The sequence below is a fragment of the Phaseolus vulgaris genome, chromosome 9 (genome assembly GCF_051622355.1).
Source record: "Phaseolus vulgaris cultivar YP4 chromosome 9, ASM5162235v1, whole genome shotgun sequence".
NCBI classification, from domain to species: domain Eukaryota; kingdom Viridiplantae; phylum Streptophyta; class Magnoliopsida; order Fabales; family Fabaceae; genus Phaseolus; species Phaseolus vulgaris.
In genome coordinates, this window is record NC_143506.1 from 39844821 (window position 1) to 39862448 (window position 17628).

The 17628-nt window shown below is 34.5% G+C and overlaps 3 protein-coding genes across 5 annotated transcripts; 2 read left to right on the plus strand and 1 right to left on the minus strand.

Moving 5' to 3' along the window:
* Positions 1-1388: 1388 nt before the first annotated feature.
* On the plus strand, positions 1389-3309 carry LOC137820206 (3-ketoacyl-CoA synthase 1). The gene has a single exon (XM_068624140.2). It carries the CDS (start codon positions 1672-1674, stop codon positions 3247-3249), a length of 1578 nt encoding a protein of 525 aa, XP_068480241.1. The 5' UTR covers positions 1389-1671; the 3' UTR covers positions 3250-3309.
* Positions 3310-6975: 3666 nt separating this feature from the next.
* On the plus strand, positions 6976-9022 carry LOC137820209 (uncharacterized). 3 transcript variants are annotated; one of them, XM_068624147.2, is made up of 2 exons: positions 6976-7460; positions 8668-9022. In XM_068624147.2, exon 1 carries the CDS (start codon positions 7012-7014, stop codon positions 7432-7434), a length of 423 nt encoding a protein of 140 aa, XP_068480248.1. In that variant the 5' UTR covers positions 6976-7011; the 3' UTR covers positions 7435-7460; positions 8668-9022. The 3 variants fall into 3 exon arrangements, with proteins under 3 accessions (XP_068480248.1, XP_068480247.1, XP_068480249.1); XM_068624146.2 differs by having other exon boundaries at positions 8675-9022; XM_068624148.2 differs by having other exon boundaries at positions 8685-9022.
* A 561-nt stretch (positions 9023-9583) lies between these two features.
* Positions 9584-15621, minus strand: LOC137820208 (heterogeneous nuclear ribonucleoprotein Q). Its single transcript, XM_068624145.2, has 9 exons — positions 15569-15621; positions 13692-14132; positions 13478-13594; positions 13228-13368; positions 12964-13140; positions 11219-11423; positions 10822-11000; positions 10627-10712; positions 9584-10111 (listed from the first exon to the last, which is right to left on the minus strand). Exons 2-9 carry the CDS (start codon positions 14094-14096, stop codon positions 9946-9948), a joined length of 1476 nt encoding a protein of 491 aa, XP_068480246.2. The 5' UTR covers positions 14097-14132; positions 15569-15621; the 3' UTR covers positions 9584-9945.
* Positions 15622-17628: the final 2007 nt, after the last annotated feature.

Genomic DNA, 17628 nt, shown 5'->3' on the forward strand with positions numbered 1-17628 from the left:
CCATGGTTTTCCAATGGATAAGGATCTTCATCAATGAAACACCAAGTGTAAAAACAAATGATCTCTAGACAATGGTGTGTCAGAAATTTCAACCACAGAACATAGACATCAACAAAGGTAACATTAAACTGATAAGAATGAACAACATAGAAATTAACGAAGTATACTCTACTGTATGAATGCACTACTGTATCAATTATTTTTTTGTCTCAATGATTTTTTTTAGTGGGTGATTATGTAATTTCGAATTTTTTTTTGTTGGCCTAAAATGACTTCTCCACCAACTTAGATAGAGATAATGGGTCATTTCAATCCAATTTTACTTGAAAAAGTCAAACAGTTTCTGAAATCCACCGTCCATTACCAAACTCATAACTCCCACTCCTGGCTTTAACAGTTGAATGATTTTAGATAAGCTACTTTCTATTACTGTTCCCCAACTTCTTCCAACTTGTGTGGTTTGTTGCATGATTGAGTTATAGTAATTTAGAAGAAGAAAAACGTGCACAACAAAGAAATTATCCATAAGCTCCATAACCCAAGAAAAAACACTGCACGTAATTAAGTAAATATGGATAAGTAGAGGTAATAGCAATGATTTTCATGCAAATCATGGTTGATGATTATTTAGAAGTTTTGAAATGGGGTTGAGGTTTTGACAAGTTAGCAGAATACCATTAATTGTTCCATGATGACTAGCCACCAACGACTACCAGTTTTCCATCACTTTTCCAAATTTCGCCATCTCCTACACTGGCCAATACAATATATGCACCCAAAAATAGACATCAATTTCTTTTTTCTTTCTTTTCTCTCTTCTTTTGGTTCATATTTGCGTGTTAAGAGCATCAAGTTTGAATCAAATGCATACGGCAAAGATTTTATTGTAAAAACAAATGGAGAAAGAGCAAAACAGACACACGTGATGACAGCCCCCATTATTTGGAGAAAGAAAATCATACTTTCATACATACAGTTCCTAATGTAAAAAGAGCGTTAACGAGTTTATAGAAATAAATATATATAATTTTGGAAATTCTATATCGATTAGAGATGTGAATATTTTATTATATATAAGTGGAGGCATATTTTATCTTATTAGTCAGTTTTATAGAGTTGAGTTAAGTTTAAAGTCTATTTTATAATATAGTATCAGAGTCATTTCGAGTCTATCTTAATGAGTGTTTGTTAGGTTTATACGTGATTATATAAAAAAATTGGAGTTGTTATATTAACTCTTTGATTGGAGAATATCTGATGAAAAGTGAAATTTGCCTATCCAATGGAATGTGTAATTATTTGCTATTAATAGACATATTTATTAGCAAAAACCCAGGTTGAAGTTAAAATAGATTGGTTTGTTTTAAAAGAGAGTTTGGTTTGAGAAAGTTGTTGAGCTATATATTAACCCTTTTCAAAACTACCAGCACAAGATTAATTAAGAAGATGAAGAAAAGTGATGAGAATGAAGGTAGTATGTTTATGTTTGTTGAAGACTGTTTGAGGATTTGGATTTTGTTTTTTTCCGAAAGTGCAATAATGGTTCAGCTTCCTCCTAACACCACACCCCTCTAGTCTCGGCTTTATAAGCCAACGAAAACCCATCACTTCCACATCAAACAAAACACACAACACAACACAACACTTCCTCTGCATCACCAAATTCAAACCATGGGTGGCGACACCATAGACATGGACAAGGAGAGATTGACGGCGGAGATGAACTTCAAGGACTCCTCTTCCGCCGTCATCAGAATCCGCCGCCGTCTCCCCGATTTTCTTCAGTCGGTGAAGATAAAGTACGTGAAGCTGGGACTGGGATACGGTTACTCATGCAATGCAGCCAGCATTGTGATGCTGGCCATCACCCTTTCTCTCAGCTTCTCCCTCACCGGTCTCAAACTCTCCAAACTCTGCTCGCACCAGCTCGACGCCGAGACCGTGGCGGCGGCTTTCGCGGCAATCCTTTCCCTCGCCGCTCTCTTCCGGTGGAAGCGCTCCGGCGCGGTGTATCTGGTGGACTTCGCGTGCTACAAGCCGGAGAAGGAGCGGAAAATCTCGGTGGAGTCGTTCCTGAAGATGACCGAAGAGAGCGGGGGTTTCGAGGAAGAGTCTCTTCAGTTTCAGAGGAAGATTTCGACGAGAGCGGGTTTGGGCGACGAGACTTACCTACCCAGGGGAATCACTTCCCGGCCGCCGAATCTCTGCATGAGCGAGGCGCGGTTGGAGGCAGAGGAGGTGATGTTCGGGGCGTTGGACGCGCTTTTCGCGAAAACGGGCGTTGAGCCGAAGGACATTGACATTCTGGTGGTGAATTGTAGTTTGTTCAACCCTACCCCTTCTCTCTCCGCCATGATTGTGAACCACTACAAGCTCAGGAGCAACATCAAGAGCTACAACCTCGGCGGCATGGGATGCAGTGCGGGGCTCATTTCCGTTGACCTCGCCAAGGACCTTCTCAAAGCCAACCCCAACTCCTACGCGCTGGTTCTCAGCACCGAGAACATAACCCTCAATTGGTACTTCGGCAACGACCGCTCCATGCTCCTCTGTAACTGCATTTTCCGAATGGGCGGCGCCGCCGTCCTCCTCTCTAACAAGCCTTCCGATCGGTCCCGATCGAAGTACCAGCTGCTCCACACCGTCCGAACGCACAAGGGTGCCGACGACAAGAACTACAACTGCGTCTATCAGAAAGAGGACGATACCGGAAAAATAGGGGTGTGTTTGGCGAGGGAGTTAATGGCTGTGGCAGGGGATGCTCTGAAGACAAACATAACAACCTTGGGGCCGATGGTTCTGCCATACTCGGAGCAGTTGATGTTTTTCCTGTCGCTGGTTCGGAGGAAGGTGCTGAAGATGTCGGGGGTGAAGCCGTACATTCCGGACTTCAAGCTGGCGTTCGAGCACTTCTGCATCCACGCCGGTGGAAGAGCGGTGTTGGACGAGTTGCAGAAGAATCTGCAGCTGAGCGAGTGGCACATGGAGCCATCCAGAATGACGCTCCACCGCTTCGGCAACACCTCGAGCAGCTCCCTCTGGTACGAGCTTGCGTACACGGAGGCGAAGGGTCGGGTCGCGAAGGGGGACCGGGTCTGGCAGATCGCATTCGGGTCGGGTTTCAAGTGCAACAGCGCCGTGTGGAAGGCCGTGCGGGACATCCCGGAGTTAACTGAATGGCGTGGCAACCCCTGGGACGATTCCATCCACAACTATCCCCTTCATCTTAATCTTCCCACCACTTCTTAATTAATGTCTATCCATCAACACAATCTTCATTATTTACTTCATCAACTATTATTACTTCAATTTCTTCATTGCCTTCATCTTTTCTATCTCTAATCTTAAATTTAAAACATTCCAATTAAACACATTTCTACACACTACACTTCCACATCTTAGAAAACAACATTGTGGTTTTGTATGGTGTTTATTTTCGGTTGATTGGTCAACCTATTTTTTTTTCCTTGTTATTTGAATGATCTCATCGTACTTCTCTCGTTTTTCTGCTTTCCGTCTCTGTAAATTTTAGGTTCGGATGGTACTTGCAAAAAACATTTCAATGATCAAATAAAATTTTGGTATTTGGCACTGGTGTTATTAGTATTAGATGACGACGTACTTAATTCTTGAAAATTGTGTTAATTATATGGTTATTATGCACATTTGTTATTGGGTCAGATTAAGGATTTATATCATAATTAAAGATATATTATCTAGTGTTTGATCATTGATTAGTCTCATTAATTTTCTGTTTGGATAAAAAGGTTTCAGGCGGTCTTAATCGGGTGTCGAATCTCCAAGTGTTATAGGGATATGATGTATGATGTATGGTTAAAAAAAAACTCATTAGTTCTCTATTTGGATGAAAAGATTTTGATCGGTTTTAATCGGGTGTTGGATATCTAAGTGTCATACGAATCCGATCAGTATATGGTTAAAAAAAACTAAAAAAAACTAAAAGATTAAGAAATAGAGGAAAATTTGACAGAATAACGTGAGAATTATTTCTCTTGTATATTTTTTCTTCTAACTTAAAAAATTATATATGAATAACGTATTATCCTTGCATGATGACAGTTGGATAATACTAATGGGATTAGTTGTCATCCTGATTTGTGTTACGTGATCATTAATTACAAATTTCTTAACAAAAATAGTGTCTAGTAGTTTGACATTCTTACTGCAAATCCAAATATCTTTGCATTGATTAATATTTCCCTAGGTAGACGCAATCCGCTATTAGGGTAAATTAAATCACAGCTTTATTCCTTATTTAAAATTCTAACTCAAATTTTAGGGTTGTCAATCGTCCAACATACTCTTATAAACGTAATTTAAAAACAAACTAACTAATTTGGTCTAACTCTTTGTTACCCAAAATTGAAAATGAAAATAATTGTAATCAACTTTTTATTAGTGAAATTATTTGCAATCAATAAAGAAAAATTCAATGAAGTCTAAGTTCGGATTGCTTTTTTTTTTTATTGGTAAAAAAATAAAAAATATGTGGCACTTTAAAGGTGGTTCAATCCTTATACATCATGAACACTTAACAATTAGCTCAACATAACAGAAACGACATCCTTTGCAAACAGCGAAATAAGCACCTAATCAACTTAAAACAAATCACTTGTTTTTAATCGAAAACATATGTACCAGAGGGTCTATACTCCAATCTAAAAAGGAAAAACAGGTTGAAGGAACTTTGGAGGTAACTCAAGACCAAACTTTCAATTGAGCCATAGAAGAGATTTAATAATGATCGATCACTGTGTTTATTCCAATGTCGTCAAACTTCATTTACCAAAACAATCCATACATTTCCAAAAACTAAATTAACAGATGTAGGAGCACCAATCAACTTAAAGTGCAAGAAATGTGAGGCATAAGCAATATGGTCTATCGATTTCAGCCCTAACTAAGCATAGCAAAGATTTCAAACAAGCCAAACAATTATGCATTCAAATACCAAATGCTTTGTTGTCTCCTCTTTCACCCCGCAAAGGCCACACAAAATGTTATCAACCACGACCCTTTGAGATTGCTATTTTCTAATATTTGAGTTATCTTCTTTTAACTATTATTTAGATATTAATAAAAATATATTGTTGAATGTTTTCAAAACTATCAGATGACATGTTAGAGTCTAATAAGTCACATTTAATTTTGATTAACTGTTTTATAACAAAATATAAAATGTGATTTTTTTAAGCATCAAATCTCAAGAAACGTAAGTATTTTATCTGACTAACCAACGCAACACATCTTGTATACATATCTTTGTATGATAAGCTAACTTTTGGACATACGACAGAGATATGTGATTTGAAGCATCATATGGTACATTTTTAATATTATAAATATTTATTCTACTTTCAATATAATGTCTCTTTTGTTTACTTTTGAAGAGAATCTCGTGAAGACCTATCAACATCAATATCTCTTAAAGAATCCATTAAAACTACTCCATACCAATCAACTTATGTTGTGCTTTGTGCTCATGTGTTCGCTCGACCTCCTCCTTTCGATCTTCTCTATTATATTCAGCTTGTAGTATTTTCAATCTGCTCTCATATGTTCGATTTGAAATATTCTCGGTCTTCCCGTCAATGTCTTTTCGAAATACAGTGTGGGGACAAAAACATGCAAAAATATTTCCCGACACTCAAGTCAACTTTTATGTGTCCAAGTGAGTTATTAATGTTATGTTTACTTATCTTTTTCCTATCCATTGAATGCTCTATTTATACATATATATGATGGACTTAGTAGTAGATGATGAATAGTATTGGACTTCCTTTGGATTTTGATATTTCCTTTCATCCATATAGTTGAGTTATTCAATGATTTAATCTTTAAAATATATTGGCAAATGATAATATTCACAAGGTGTTTTTTACAACATCAACTCGCAGATTTTTCAAGGCCAAAAGGTCGAGATAATTGCAAATCGATTGTCCAAGTGATCAGTGTTCTCTGGCATGTATTGAGCCGAGAAACGAAGATGTCGAACGGTAGAGTATTCAATTTTCATATGAATATTATAGCATTATTGTATATTTTATTTTTTCCTTCTTTGTTTTGAAATTTAATTGTTCATTTAGTTTCTATATTTCATAATTTCTATGTTTTATTTTTTATACATCACTCATTTTCATCCAAACACAATTTTTTTAACGTGCTTTAGTTCCAATTGTTCAAAACTGTAAAAACAAAATCAGATTAAAAATGTAAGAACTAAAACAAATTAAAAATATGTATGAAACTAAAATAAATAATTTTCAAATATAAACACTAAAAGGCAAAAGCATTCGATCTTTAAGAACAAAATAAATAACACTCATTCTTGTTATGAACTAAAGACATATAGACAATTGGCATTCTATAAACCACAAATAGCAAGAAAGTGATTGAAAGAGCTCTCTCATTGCAAAACAAGACATCCACATTAGATTCAAAATTGTATTGTCATTTTTTCAAATATAATATTTATATATTATTAAGCTGTTAGAAGGAATTCGAAATCAAGTTCACTAAATACATGTGAAAATATGTAACCTTTAAATCAAATGAATATTGAACTTATTTATTATTTATGTTTTAATTTTTAAAAATATTTTTTATTTCTATAAATTTAACTCTTTCTTAAATTTAAATAGTGATGTAATATTCAAATTTTATAACACTCCTACAATCAATAATTTTATATTAATTAAGAATCGAGCTAAAAAACAATTTGAAAAACATTATTTTCTTAACATATTAGTGATTAAGCCTATTCAACATATTGATTTTTTTTATCAAAAAATCATTTAATATATTTTAAAATATTAAAATTAATATATTTAATCCAAATCTTAGTAACTATAATATATTTTAAATGTCAACCAAGTTCACTTCAAAAGAAAGCAACATTAGATTATTTTATATTTGTAAACATTTTTTTTTTATAAAATAATATAATTAAAAAGGAAGAAGTGTAAGTAAAAGAGAAGAAGGAAAAAAAAGATGTGGTTTTGCCCAAACCACGCTACCCCCTTTCACAAGCCTCTTGTTCCCTCCGTCTCCGCCACCTCATGGAGGCGGAGCCACGGCGTCTCCGCCACCGCCAACGAAAGGGGTGGGAATTTGGGGCACAACCTTGTGGGAACTCTCCGTTCCAATTCGACTCCAATTCCGAAACTAACAGAACAAGGAGATATGAGTGGGTCAGATATCCTTTGGGCACTGCAGAGAGCGAGTGCTGGGAAGAAGAAGAAGCACGGGAAGAATAAGAAGGAGCATCGGAGGGACGAATCCTCTGTGGGCACTCTCACCGGACAAACTGCTGTGGATTACACCAACGTTCGTCCACTGTCCATAAATGCAAATTGGGCTGCTAAATTGGAGGACTTGGATAAACGTCTTCGGGAGCTTTCAGATACCATTTGATTCCACTATTTATTGTTTACATCAAGGTATATTTTTTTTTTTCCTCTGGTAATAATTTAGCATAGTTTGGTTTTAAATGGTTGCTTAATTTTGCTTGAAGATTGGAACTTGGGTTTTCAGTATTATACTAAATGGATGGAGTAGCAATGAATTAGCAAGTTGGAAGAATATTATTTTGGAATTTTTAGTTTTAATGATAATGGCATATTTAAATTGCATACTGATAAGCTGAAGATGATTAGGTTTGGATTTGGTTTTTCATGCTTGCCTGGTTTTTTTCCACTAGCAAAGAGGTTGTGTTAATAGAGTTCAATAGTTGTGTTGTGATGGATGTTTGATACTCAACAGAATCACTTAATGATCCGTATTAGACGCTTGATCCTTTAATATATACATCAAAGTTTATTTTGTCTTCTGGGGGCGACACTGAACCATTTTTCAATTATATTCTTAACTTGCTGTGTTGTTGATGATGTTACACCAGATAAAGATAAAAATATTTTATTATATAAGTAGTAGGTGTAAAACTCCCGTAAAGTTGAATTAAACTTAATCCTTTTTAATAGTTGTAAATTATAATCAAAAGAAAATGATGAAATTCCATTAAACAACATTGTTCTGGTGGGGTAAGAAGCCAATCTTATATGTTTGAGTTGACTGGTTAGCTTTTTTCGCAAGACATTAGCACGTAGGGGAAGGAAAATGTCATTTCATTTTCAAATCTTTTGGACAGATTGTTCTGGTTCTGCTGTAATGTATCTTCTGTAGGAACCGGTATTGCTTATTAGGTTACCATAACTTGCATCATTCACAGAACTTTTATTATTGCTAAGTTGACAGAATGCATTACTATTTGCTAGCAGTAGCATTTAGGAATTAGTTGATACAACTGAACAGCTGTGGTACTGTGTGTGTTGTTTTTCAAACTAACAAGAAACGGTGTCTACTCTTAGAAAGCTCATATATATATGGACAGAGCAGCACAACAAAGGAAAGAAAGATCACTTGTAACTAACTTCAACTGTAAAACAATAACCTCTCTAACAGTTGCATATTCCTATACTATATGCTAAAAAAGACTTTTGATCAGTTCACCATAAAATACTGAAATTGACTCCTTAAATCATTCATTTGATAATTGCAAAAGAAAGACACTGAACTGGTATCATGCTGTTTTGCTACCTTGAATATTCTGCCGGTGATCACAGTTGAATTTCAAAATTGCCTGATAAGTTTGCAGGGTGCTGCAGTTAGATTATGGCGTTTAAATAAAAAGTTTGCAGTGTATTAATGATCGAGTATCAGAGGGAATGAGCAGAACTCTCCACTTCAAAATGCTTAATCCTCGTTGACACCATTACCACAATCTGCCCTTTAAGATTGAGCTATCTTCCCCCTCGTCAACAAAATGAAAGCCGGTGAACCTATTCTAGTGGGGTCGGGGCCTCATCTCTGAAAATTTTCTCGTGATCAATCCATTTTTTATGTATGAATGAAATAAATTGTAGCATTCAACAATACCAGCTTTGCAAGCAACCATGTAGTGGTTAATGAATAGCACGAGCTAATAACATACAATGATTTTCAATGTTTGAGAAATCTTTTACAGTATCCATGCAAAAGCAGGGGCTATAAATAATGGTTAGAAAGCGCAAAATCTTCGTTGGCTTTGTTTAAAAAGTCAAAGATGGGAATTTGGACTATAGGAACTAAATGCTGGCATTTGATTGATGCAGCAAAACCAAAAAATTATGCATCGACTTTCCACCTCGATGCTTATTTCTTCTAGGGATCAACGCTCTCAGATGTCAGCAGATTTAGCCCTTCACCTAAACAATAAAGGGTAACAATATAAATAAGATTTAAGAAATTACTTGAATTTCGGCGGCGATCAATGCACATTCGTGAAAACAAGCCAAACGCCCTAATCCTTCAGTTGTCCATTTTTCTCGTATGTGTTTTTCCTTGAATTAGTTGTGTTTATTTCATTCTTTCATTTTACATGGTTTGAATTAGATCGAATGCATTTTATAAATGGCACAGACCTGGGTCTCTTTTCTGTAGTGAAGTAAGGATTGATTAACACTACTAAAAGTGCTACTCCATTTAAGCTCACAAAACTGCCACTAACATATAAGGAGCGTTTCAGTTATGAAAATGGCCACAAAACCGGTTAAGTTTTTCTGAAGCCAAATTAACACAATTTTCTACTGGCTGTCAATAAAAAATTCCAAGCATTACAAGCTGAAAATATGGCAATTACTCTGCTGTGACTCATCTAACAGCAGTAGACACCAACATTAAAAAGTTAAATAGAATATTACTGGTCCTAATCCTAACTTTCTCTTTATATTTTTCTTCTTTTTTTCCCTTTCATGGGATAGAGATTTGTTAAGGGATTCTGTGAATGTATAGCAAATGAATAACAGGTCCCTGATTCCCAAAGTCCCCTTCACCACCAAAAGACAGTTTGGGGGCAAAAGACAGATCGCATTAATCTGTCTTCTATCCCTAATAGGGTCGATACCTTCTACTACGATTGCCTTCATCATTGCCACTACCTCCTCCTCCTCCTCCTCCTCCTCCTCCTCCTCCTCTCCCTGGCTGCCCACTTGGACCATTACTCCGTTCAATTCTGCGAGGTCTGCTAGGTGGCGCTTGTACACCAGGTTGTTGACTGCACCATATCAGCATCATCAAGATCACTTATTTTGCCAATTTTCACATTTCAATTCAATACTAAATAAACATTACTCCATAACATACGACACAAACTTATGATTTATATTTACAAACATGGACGTAATTTTATATTAAGATTGAAAATCATACATGAAGTAAAAGAAAATAAGACAGCATTTCATAGTAATGATAAATTAATATGCTTTTTCTACAACATCACTAATTTAAAATAAATATTGGGTAAATATGACTATTTCCATTACTATGTTAAATTACTATTATGCATAATTGGCAATGCAATTTAAAATTAAATTGACATTAACAAATAAGCCATCATATAAATTTATAACATGATTTAAATTTAAGAGCATGTTTTTATTAGTATTTCTACATAATAAATTTATCTAAATAAAATGTATCGTATATTAATAATCATTAGATATCATTCGTACATGGGTTAATATCAAATATAAGGAAACGAAACCATTTAAATGAATTGTACAAACTTACAGGACATAGCCAATTCGACCGTCTGGTAACACCATTGGAACCATTTGCATTCCTGCCGGCATTGGACCCCTACCATATATCATTGGCTGCACAAAAGTACACAAGAACCCACAATATCCAAGCAGATTAGAACAAAGAATAAAACAAACAAACAAACACGTCAGTTATAAATATACACTGTGACTCAGTCAATACCTGTTGATAACCACCACCAACACCATATCCAGCCCCTAAAGAGCCATAAGGATTTCCAGAAAAGTTACCATATGCAGGATGAGGAAGATGGTTTGAATGCAGTCCAGGATTGTAGCCATACCCTCCATCTGGTTTTTTATCAGCTTGAGGTTTGGCAAGAACAACTTCAAGTAGTTGTCCTGCAGTTCAAATACATTAAACAAGTTTAAGTGAACACACTAAGAACATTCAAAGAACTTCTTTTACTGACAAGTGATAACTGACACTTGTTAATGATTTTTATGCAGGATACTCCTTATTCCTTTTTTTCCAGAGAAATTCAATTAAAGAAAGAGAAAAAGAGATAAACTTGAAGGGACAATTTCGTTTATTTATAACAATAGTATAAAATAAGTACCATCAATTTCATATTTCTCAGTCTCTTTTACAGCTTTCAATGCACTTGACCTCTCTGCATAATGAATGAAACCAAAATCACGTTTCCCTCCAGCTTTGCCAGGTGGCATGACCACTTTTGTTACTTCGCCATGACGACGGAATAGTTCCTTCAGTTGGTCAGTGGTAACATTTTCTGGTATGTTTTTGACGTACAGAGCTTTTACCTGAAAATGCCAAATACAAAAATGTTTGAAAGCAAAACTTCAATTACCTAATTAGTTCCCGTAGGCTCACACCCTAAAAAACACATCAATATAACCACCGCATATCAATTTATTTTTTAGTGCTGATCAAAAAAATAAAAAATAACCACCGCATATCAACATTTATGATGCTTTCGACGATCAACATCAATCCCTTTTTTAAACAAACCAGCTTTCTGTAAGTGTCAGTCATATTAATTTCACCAAAAATGATGGTCCAGAATCTAGAGAGTAAGTAAAGACACTTAAATGTTTCTGATATCTGTTCATTTCCATGCCAAGGAAAGATTCAGACACATGGCACGAACCAGAAAAATTTGAGATAGAAGGGATATGATAAGAAACCCAAAGTGATTGAAAGGGTCAATGTTATGCTTACAGAAACATTGATGAGCTTATATGTGCCAGAAGGCTAGCTTCATAATTGCCAGTACTTAACTAACAACCAAATTAACCAACTAAACAAGTGGTAATAGCTCCTAGCAACCTGAACAATAGACATTACAACCTAGGCATTAATAACACAAGCCATGAGAATGAGAAACAGCAATGACCAAGATGCATAATTCTTAGAAGTCTTTAACAAGTGTATAGGTAAACTTAATCTTACTCTTACACCACTATGGTACTTACTAAAGCATATTGGAATTCTTTGGGCCACCATATTGCGGGAACAATAATCTAAATTCCAAACCGAGACAGAGACTTAATAAGAAAAGGCATAAGCTGAAGTCAAAGTTTAACACCTAAGGCAGTTGCAAACCAATCCTGAATATAAAATATGCAGATGATTTTGAAGATTCTGACAGTCAACACATGGAAAATATATCCAATAGGAATATCTGAAGAAATGAGTAAAAGTTAAGATGATTTATATTAGTTGAATGAAATTAACAGACACAAGCACAGAAATATTCTTTGCCAAGTGTTTCCCTTCTCAAATGACTGTCCCTTACAACTGAGCACTTATGAAATTCTCTCCAAATTTATATTCCTGAATGACCCTCCCTACCCTTACTACCTCCATATATTTAACTAATCCTCTCCAGCAAACCAACTGTTGTAACTGTATGTCCTCAGCAAGACTTGTAAATTGTGACAAGCCCTGACCTTGAAATAAGGTAAACTTATCTCCCCATCAACCTTTTTCTAACCCATAAAAAAATGTTGAGAGCCAGTTTTTCCCCCTTTTTTTTTTCTTTTGGAGGAAATGATACAACTTGCTCAAATTCACAGTTTGAAAATGCAGCTCGAAAAATCAAAACACCTAAATCACAATTAATTTCTCCAACAGCAAATAGGTTTTCCTATATGCTGAGATCCATGTCAAAAGCATAAAGAAACTTGAAAATAACCATAGGATTGGGCTCTGCAGCGTGAAAAGGAAAAGGAGGAAAAGATTGCGGAGAAGGGATACATGTCCAATCAAACCCTTGATGCAATGATAGAAAAAGCAATAAGAAACTCTTAATTTGCATTCCACCTTAATTCTGGAAATTACCTGCGAAGAAGCAGAATGATCAGGAGAGTTCTTCGGATCTGCCCATGTGACAGTGGGGGTATTGCCATCCAGCTTAAAGCTTGCACTTGACATCTTTTGCCGTGAATAATCAGCACATGCATTATTGTAATACAAAACAAAAGCAAATCCACGATTCCTACTTGGATTTTGAGGGTCCTGATAAAAACAAAAGGAGTAGGAATAAAACATTAGGCCTGCCAAAAGTTTAATGTAAGCTAGTAGCACAGCCACCCGAGACTGCACCTTTATGAGCTCGATGTTTTCAACTCCAGGACCAACTCCTTCAATGACTTTCCTAAAGTCATCTTCCGTCCAAGTTTTTGGAACATTACCAATGAATAATCTGTGTTTGGTTTCAGAAAGTGAACACCTCAATGTTTTCCCCTGAAATCGTGAATAATTTTTAAACCATTCACCAAAATTAGATTCTTAATTGAAATCTGTCTTGAAAATAAAATATAGACAACAAGATTTCCAGGGAGTACATAAATACCTTAAATTCCCTGCTATGTATCTCCTCTATTGCCTTTTGTGCTACCTCTTTTGTTTTAAAAGCAACAAAGGCATAACCCTTGTTTTCTCCAGTGTCCCTGTCTTTCATTAATCGCACCTGAAAAGAAACAACAAATAAAAATCTTTTAGCAAATGTTCCCACCTGCAGAAAGGACAAGTTTATAATATCATTACATCAATTTATGAAGGCTCACCTCAAGAATATCACCCACCGGCTCGCACAAATCCCTTAAATCATCTTCACATACATCCCGAGGAAGTCCACCAATAAAGACTTCCGAACCATGAGGTGGAAGGGCAAGAAGTTCGTCATGCTTCTCTTTCTCATCTTCATCAATGAAAGACGGTTTTTGATCATCATCACCAAATTCAGTGGCAATGTCACTTTTTTCTGCTTCAGGTAAATGGTCCTTCCCACCAACCTCTGCTGTTGAATCCTCATATTCATCATGTTCCTCAACACTACCTTCAGCATTTTCATCTTCACCTCCATCCACTCCATCATCATCTATTTGTTCTTCAACATCATCATCCATCTCTTCCATAAAATTTTCCTCATCAAGGTCCACTCGCTCATCAATTTCTGCACCTTCTGACATGATTGGATCAGACTTTTGTCATGAACAGCTGACTACCTGCAGGTTCACAAATTAATCACAAAATCTGTACAGAACTTTAGGATTTATAGGACACCAGGTTTAGGTAATTGCTTTTTCAGAGGGGAATTTTTTTTGCTAGGAAAGTTAGAGTGGAGGCATACAGAGGCATAATGCCATGCAGAACCACATATACCACCCAGCAACATGACTAAATTTCTTTCATTTGACCAGTAAGTAACTGAATTGAGAACCTAAGGGTCATCTTTGAGAGAAAAAATATGGAAGTGAAGGGAAGGCATTGGAGGGAGATTTATATTGGCTGGGAGCATTTTAAAATGGGGGAAAGAAAAGGGTTTGGAGAATTTTTAAAACCCTCTAAAACCCTAATTCCTCCAATTTGAGACATTAGTAGAAAAACAAAATAAATTACTACTAAATTTCTTTCATTTGACCAGTGGGCAACTGAATTGAGATCCTAAGAGTCGTGTTTGAGAGGAAAATTTGGAAGGGAAGGGAAGGCATTTGAGGAAGATTTATATTGGTTGGGAGCATTTTAAAATGAGGGAAAGAAAAGGGCTTGGAGAATTTTAAAACCCTCTAAAACCCTAATTCCTCCAATTTAAGAGTAGAAAAACAAAATAAACTACTCAATAATCCCGGCCAACTTTTGGAAATTCCAGCTCATTCATTCTCTCTGATTTATATGCAAGATGCAGAAACCCTATCTCTCTCTCATCCATGTTTGTCTTCTCAGAACTGGGAACCTCTGTCTCAGCCCTCCAAACCACTGGTGATTCCAATCAACAAGAAGAGGCAATGGTAGACCTGGTCCTTGAGGATCTGGATGACATATGTTCCCACCGGCAGCAAGATCATTGAAACAAACGAGGATAAATGGATGATAGTACTGACCAACTCTACCAGACCTATCCATTCCACTTGTAAATCAATGACAAAATTGAGGATGAGTACTGGGGACTTCCCCTTCATTTCCTTTCCCTCCTAATTGGGGGAATTTCAGACCTAATTATTCATTCCATTCTTGACCTATTCCAGTTATAGTTCTACACTATGAAAATGGCAATAGGCAAGTTTAAATATTCTCATCGAAATCTCTATGCAGACAAAATCGTGTTTGTTCAATGTTGGGACAGAGGAATGGCAAGAAATTGAATCAGCTATTAAAATTAAACGAGAAAAAGAAGCAGACATGCAAATCTAGGGTGAAAAAGAAAACCCTGAAAGGTTAGGGTAGGGTTAAACCCTCCGATGTGAGTGGAAGAGGATAAGACAAGGAATATAGGGCAGAGATTTGTGACATACCAAAGAGAAAGATGGTTTGTTGGTAGATTGGGAGGCCAAAAATGGCGTTATGGGAATGGTTAGGATGGGATCGAAACAAGAAGTGGGGCGAAGAAAAAGAGGCATATTTATGATGGAAATGAAAAAAGGAGGAATTTTTTATGGCGTACCAGTGCTAATAAATGAAGGGTTTTCGGATTTGCTTCTGGGTGGGTTTCGGTTCTGTGATTCTTCTTCTTCTTCTTCCTGTACACAGAGAAAGAGAGACAAAGACTGAGATGTGTGTATGTGTTTATCTGCCAAACCCTCTCTTTTCAGATTCCCCTAATAGTCAATAATATCAAAAGGTCGTTCTCACTTTATTCATTTGCACCCGCTCTCTCCCTCCATTCATCAATCCCCACGTGTTTTTATACTCAATTATCACCTTTGGATATTGTCCTTACCCTAGCTTAAATTTAAATTTTCCTTATTACCATTATTATAAAAAAAATGTTCACCAAAGAATATTTTATACATTAACAAATCAGTATTTTTTAAATTACCAATTAAGCAATATTTGAAATTATAATTAGGAATTCAATTCTTCTATTCACTTGTAGAAAATAGAGAGATTTTAGTTTTTTTTTATATAGATCATAATATATTTTGATTAAAAAAATTGTACATATGATCAAAAGATGCCCGATTCAGTTGAAAATAAAGGTAACCCTAATATTGTTTTGAATCTGCAAACAATTTATCACATTTACATGTACATTTATATATATTAAAATGAATATAATTATATAACAACAATATTTTTTAAATTAACAGGAAAAGCTATAATTTAAACAAAAATAGGAAATATGAGTAATTTAATAGAATAAAATTTAAATATCATAATATAACTTTTTAAAATAAATATTTGACATCATAAAACTTAAAACTATATCATTTTTATACATAATAGTCTTGGATTACAAGCATAAAAAAAACTACAACATTAACTTTCTCCAAATTCTTCTATTTTACAAATTTAATTTCAAACTGTCTTACTAATGTAACATTTTTTTTCCCACTTTCTAGTACTTCAATCTTTTCAATCTTATCATTAAAAAAAATCATTAAATAAAAATCAATTTTAGAGAAAAAAATAATTAGTTGCAATATAGTGATTAAATTAAAAATCATTTTATAAACTAAAAAAATATTAATTTATAAATTAATTTTTATTATTGATAAATAGTTTTTAAATTGATATCTAATTAGTTACCAAGATTTTAACTACCAATTATTTATATTCTAAATTTGGCAAAAAAACTTTGTTTAGAAACTATTTATCAATAATAGAAACTAATTTAAAAATAAATAAATAAATAGTTTTTAAAATGATCTTTAATTTAGTTAATATAACAATTAATTTTTAAAAAAAAATTGATTTCTATTTAATAATTTTTTTTTAGTATATATTCATATTATTATTATTATTCTTTTCATCTTTATAACCATCTCATTTATTCTTATATGTTATTATTTGATTAATTTATCTTTTTAGGAGATGAGAAGTTTTTAGTGTACTTTTAAGTTTTAAGTTTATCTATGGAATTTGAGTTTGAAAACTAACTAATGAATTAATTTTGTTGGTGTAAAGTTAATTTTGAAGTGTGTTAGACATATAAAAATCTAAGTTCTTTTAAAACTTAAAGAAAACCAATTTTGTGATGATAATTCCCCCACATTCATGGAGGACTTTCTCACATGTGTTTTTCCTTTTGATATGTCTCTCTCACCTATATGAATACAATCACATCTATGTGATGTAATATTTAAAGTAACTTGTCTCCTATTCTTATGCAAGTGAAGTCTCATTTCTATTGGTGAACTAATACAATTTTCACATTACCATACATTTTACATATTCATGTGATTTCACTCACACTCTCATAAACAAATTTCTAATATGATTTTTTATAGCAGTGTCTTATTTTCATGTGAAAATAAAACTAATATTTATTCTAGTATTTCCTACACTTAGCATGTTTTTTTTTTAAATTTTGTTCGATCAATCATGGAAATGGTTGAAGGAAATTCATGTTTGTATGTTTTGGAAAAAAAAAGAATTTTAGTAATGTCTATAAAAACAAATTTAAAGATGCATCAAGTCATTACAAATAAATAAACAGAATAAATGTGCAGATAAAATAAATAAATAAATGTTAATACAGCCACAAATAATTAAGAAGGTAAA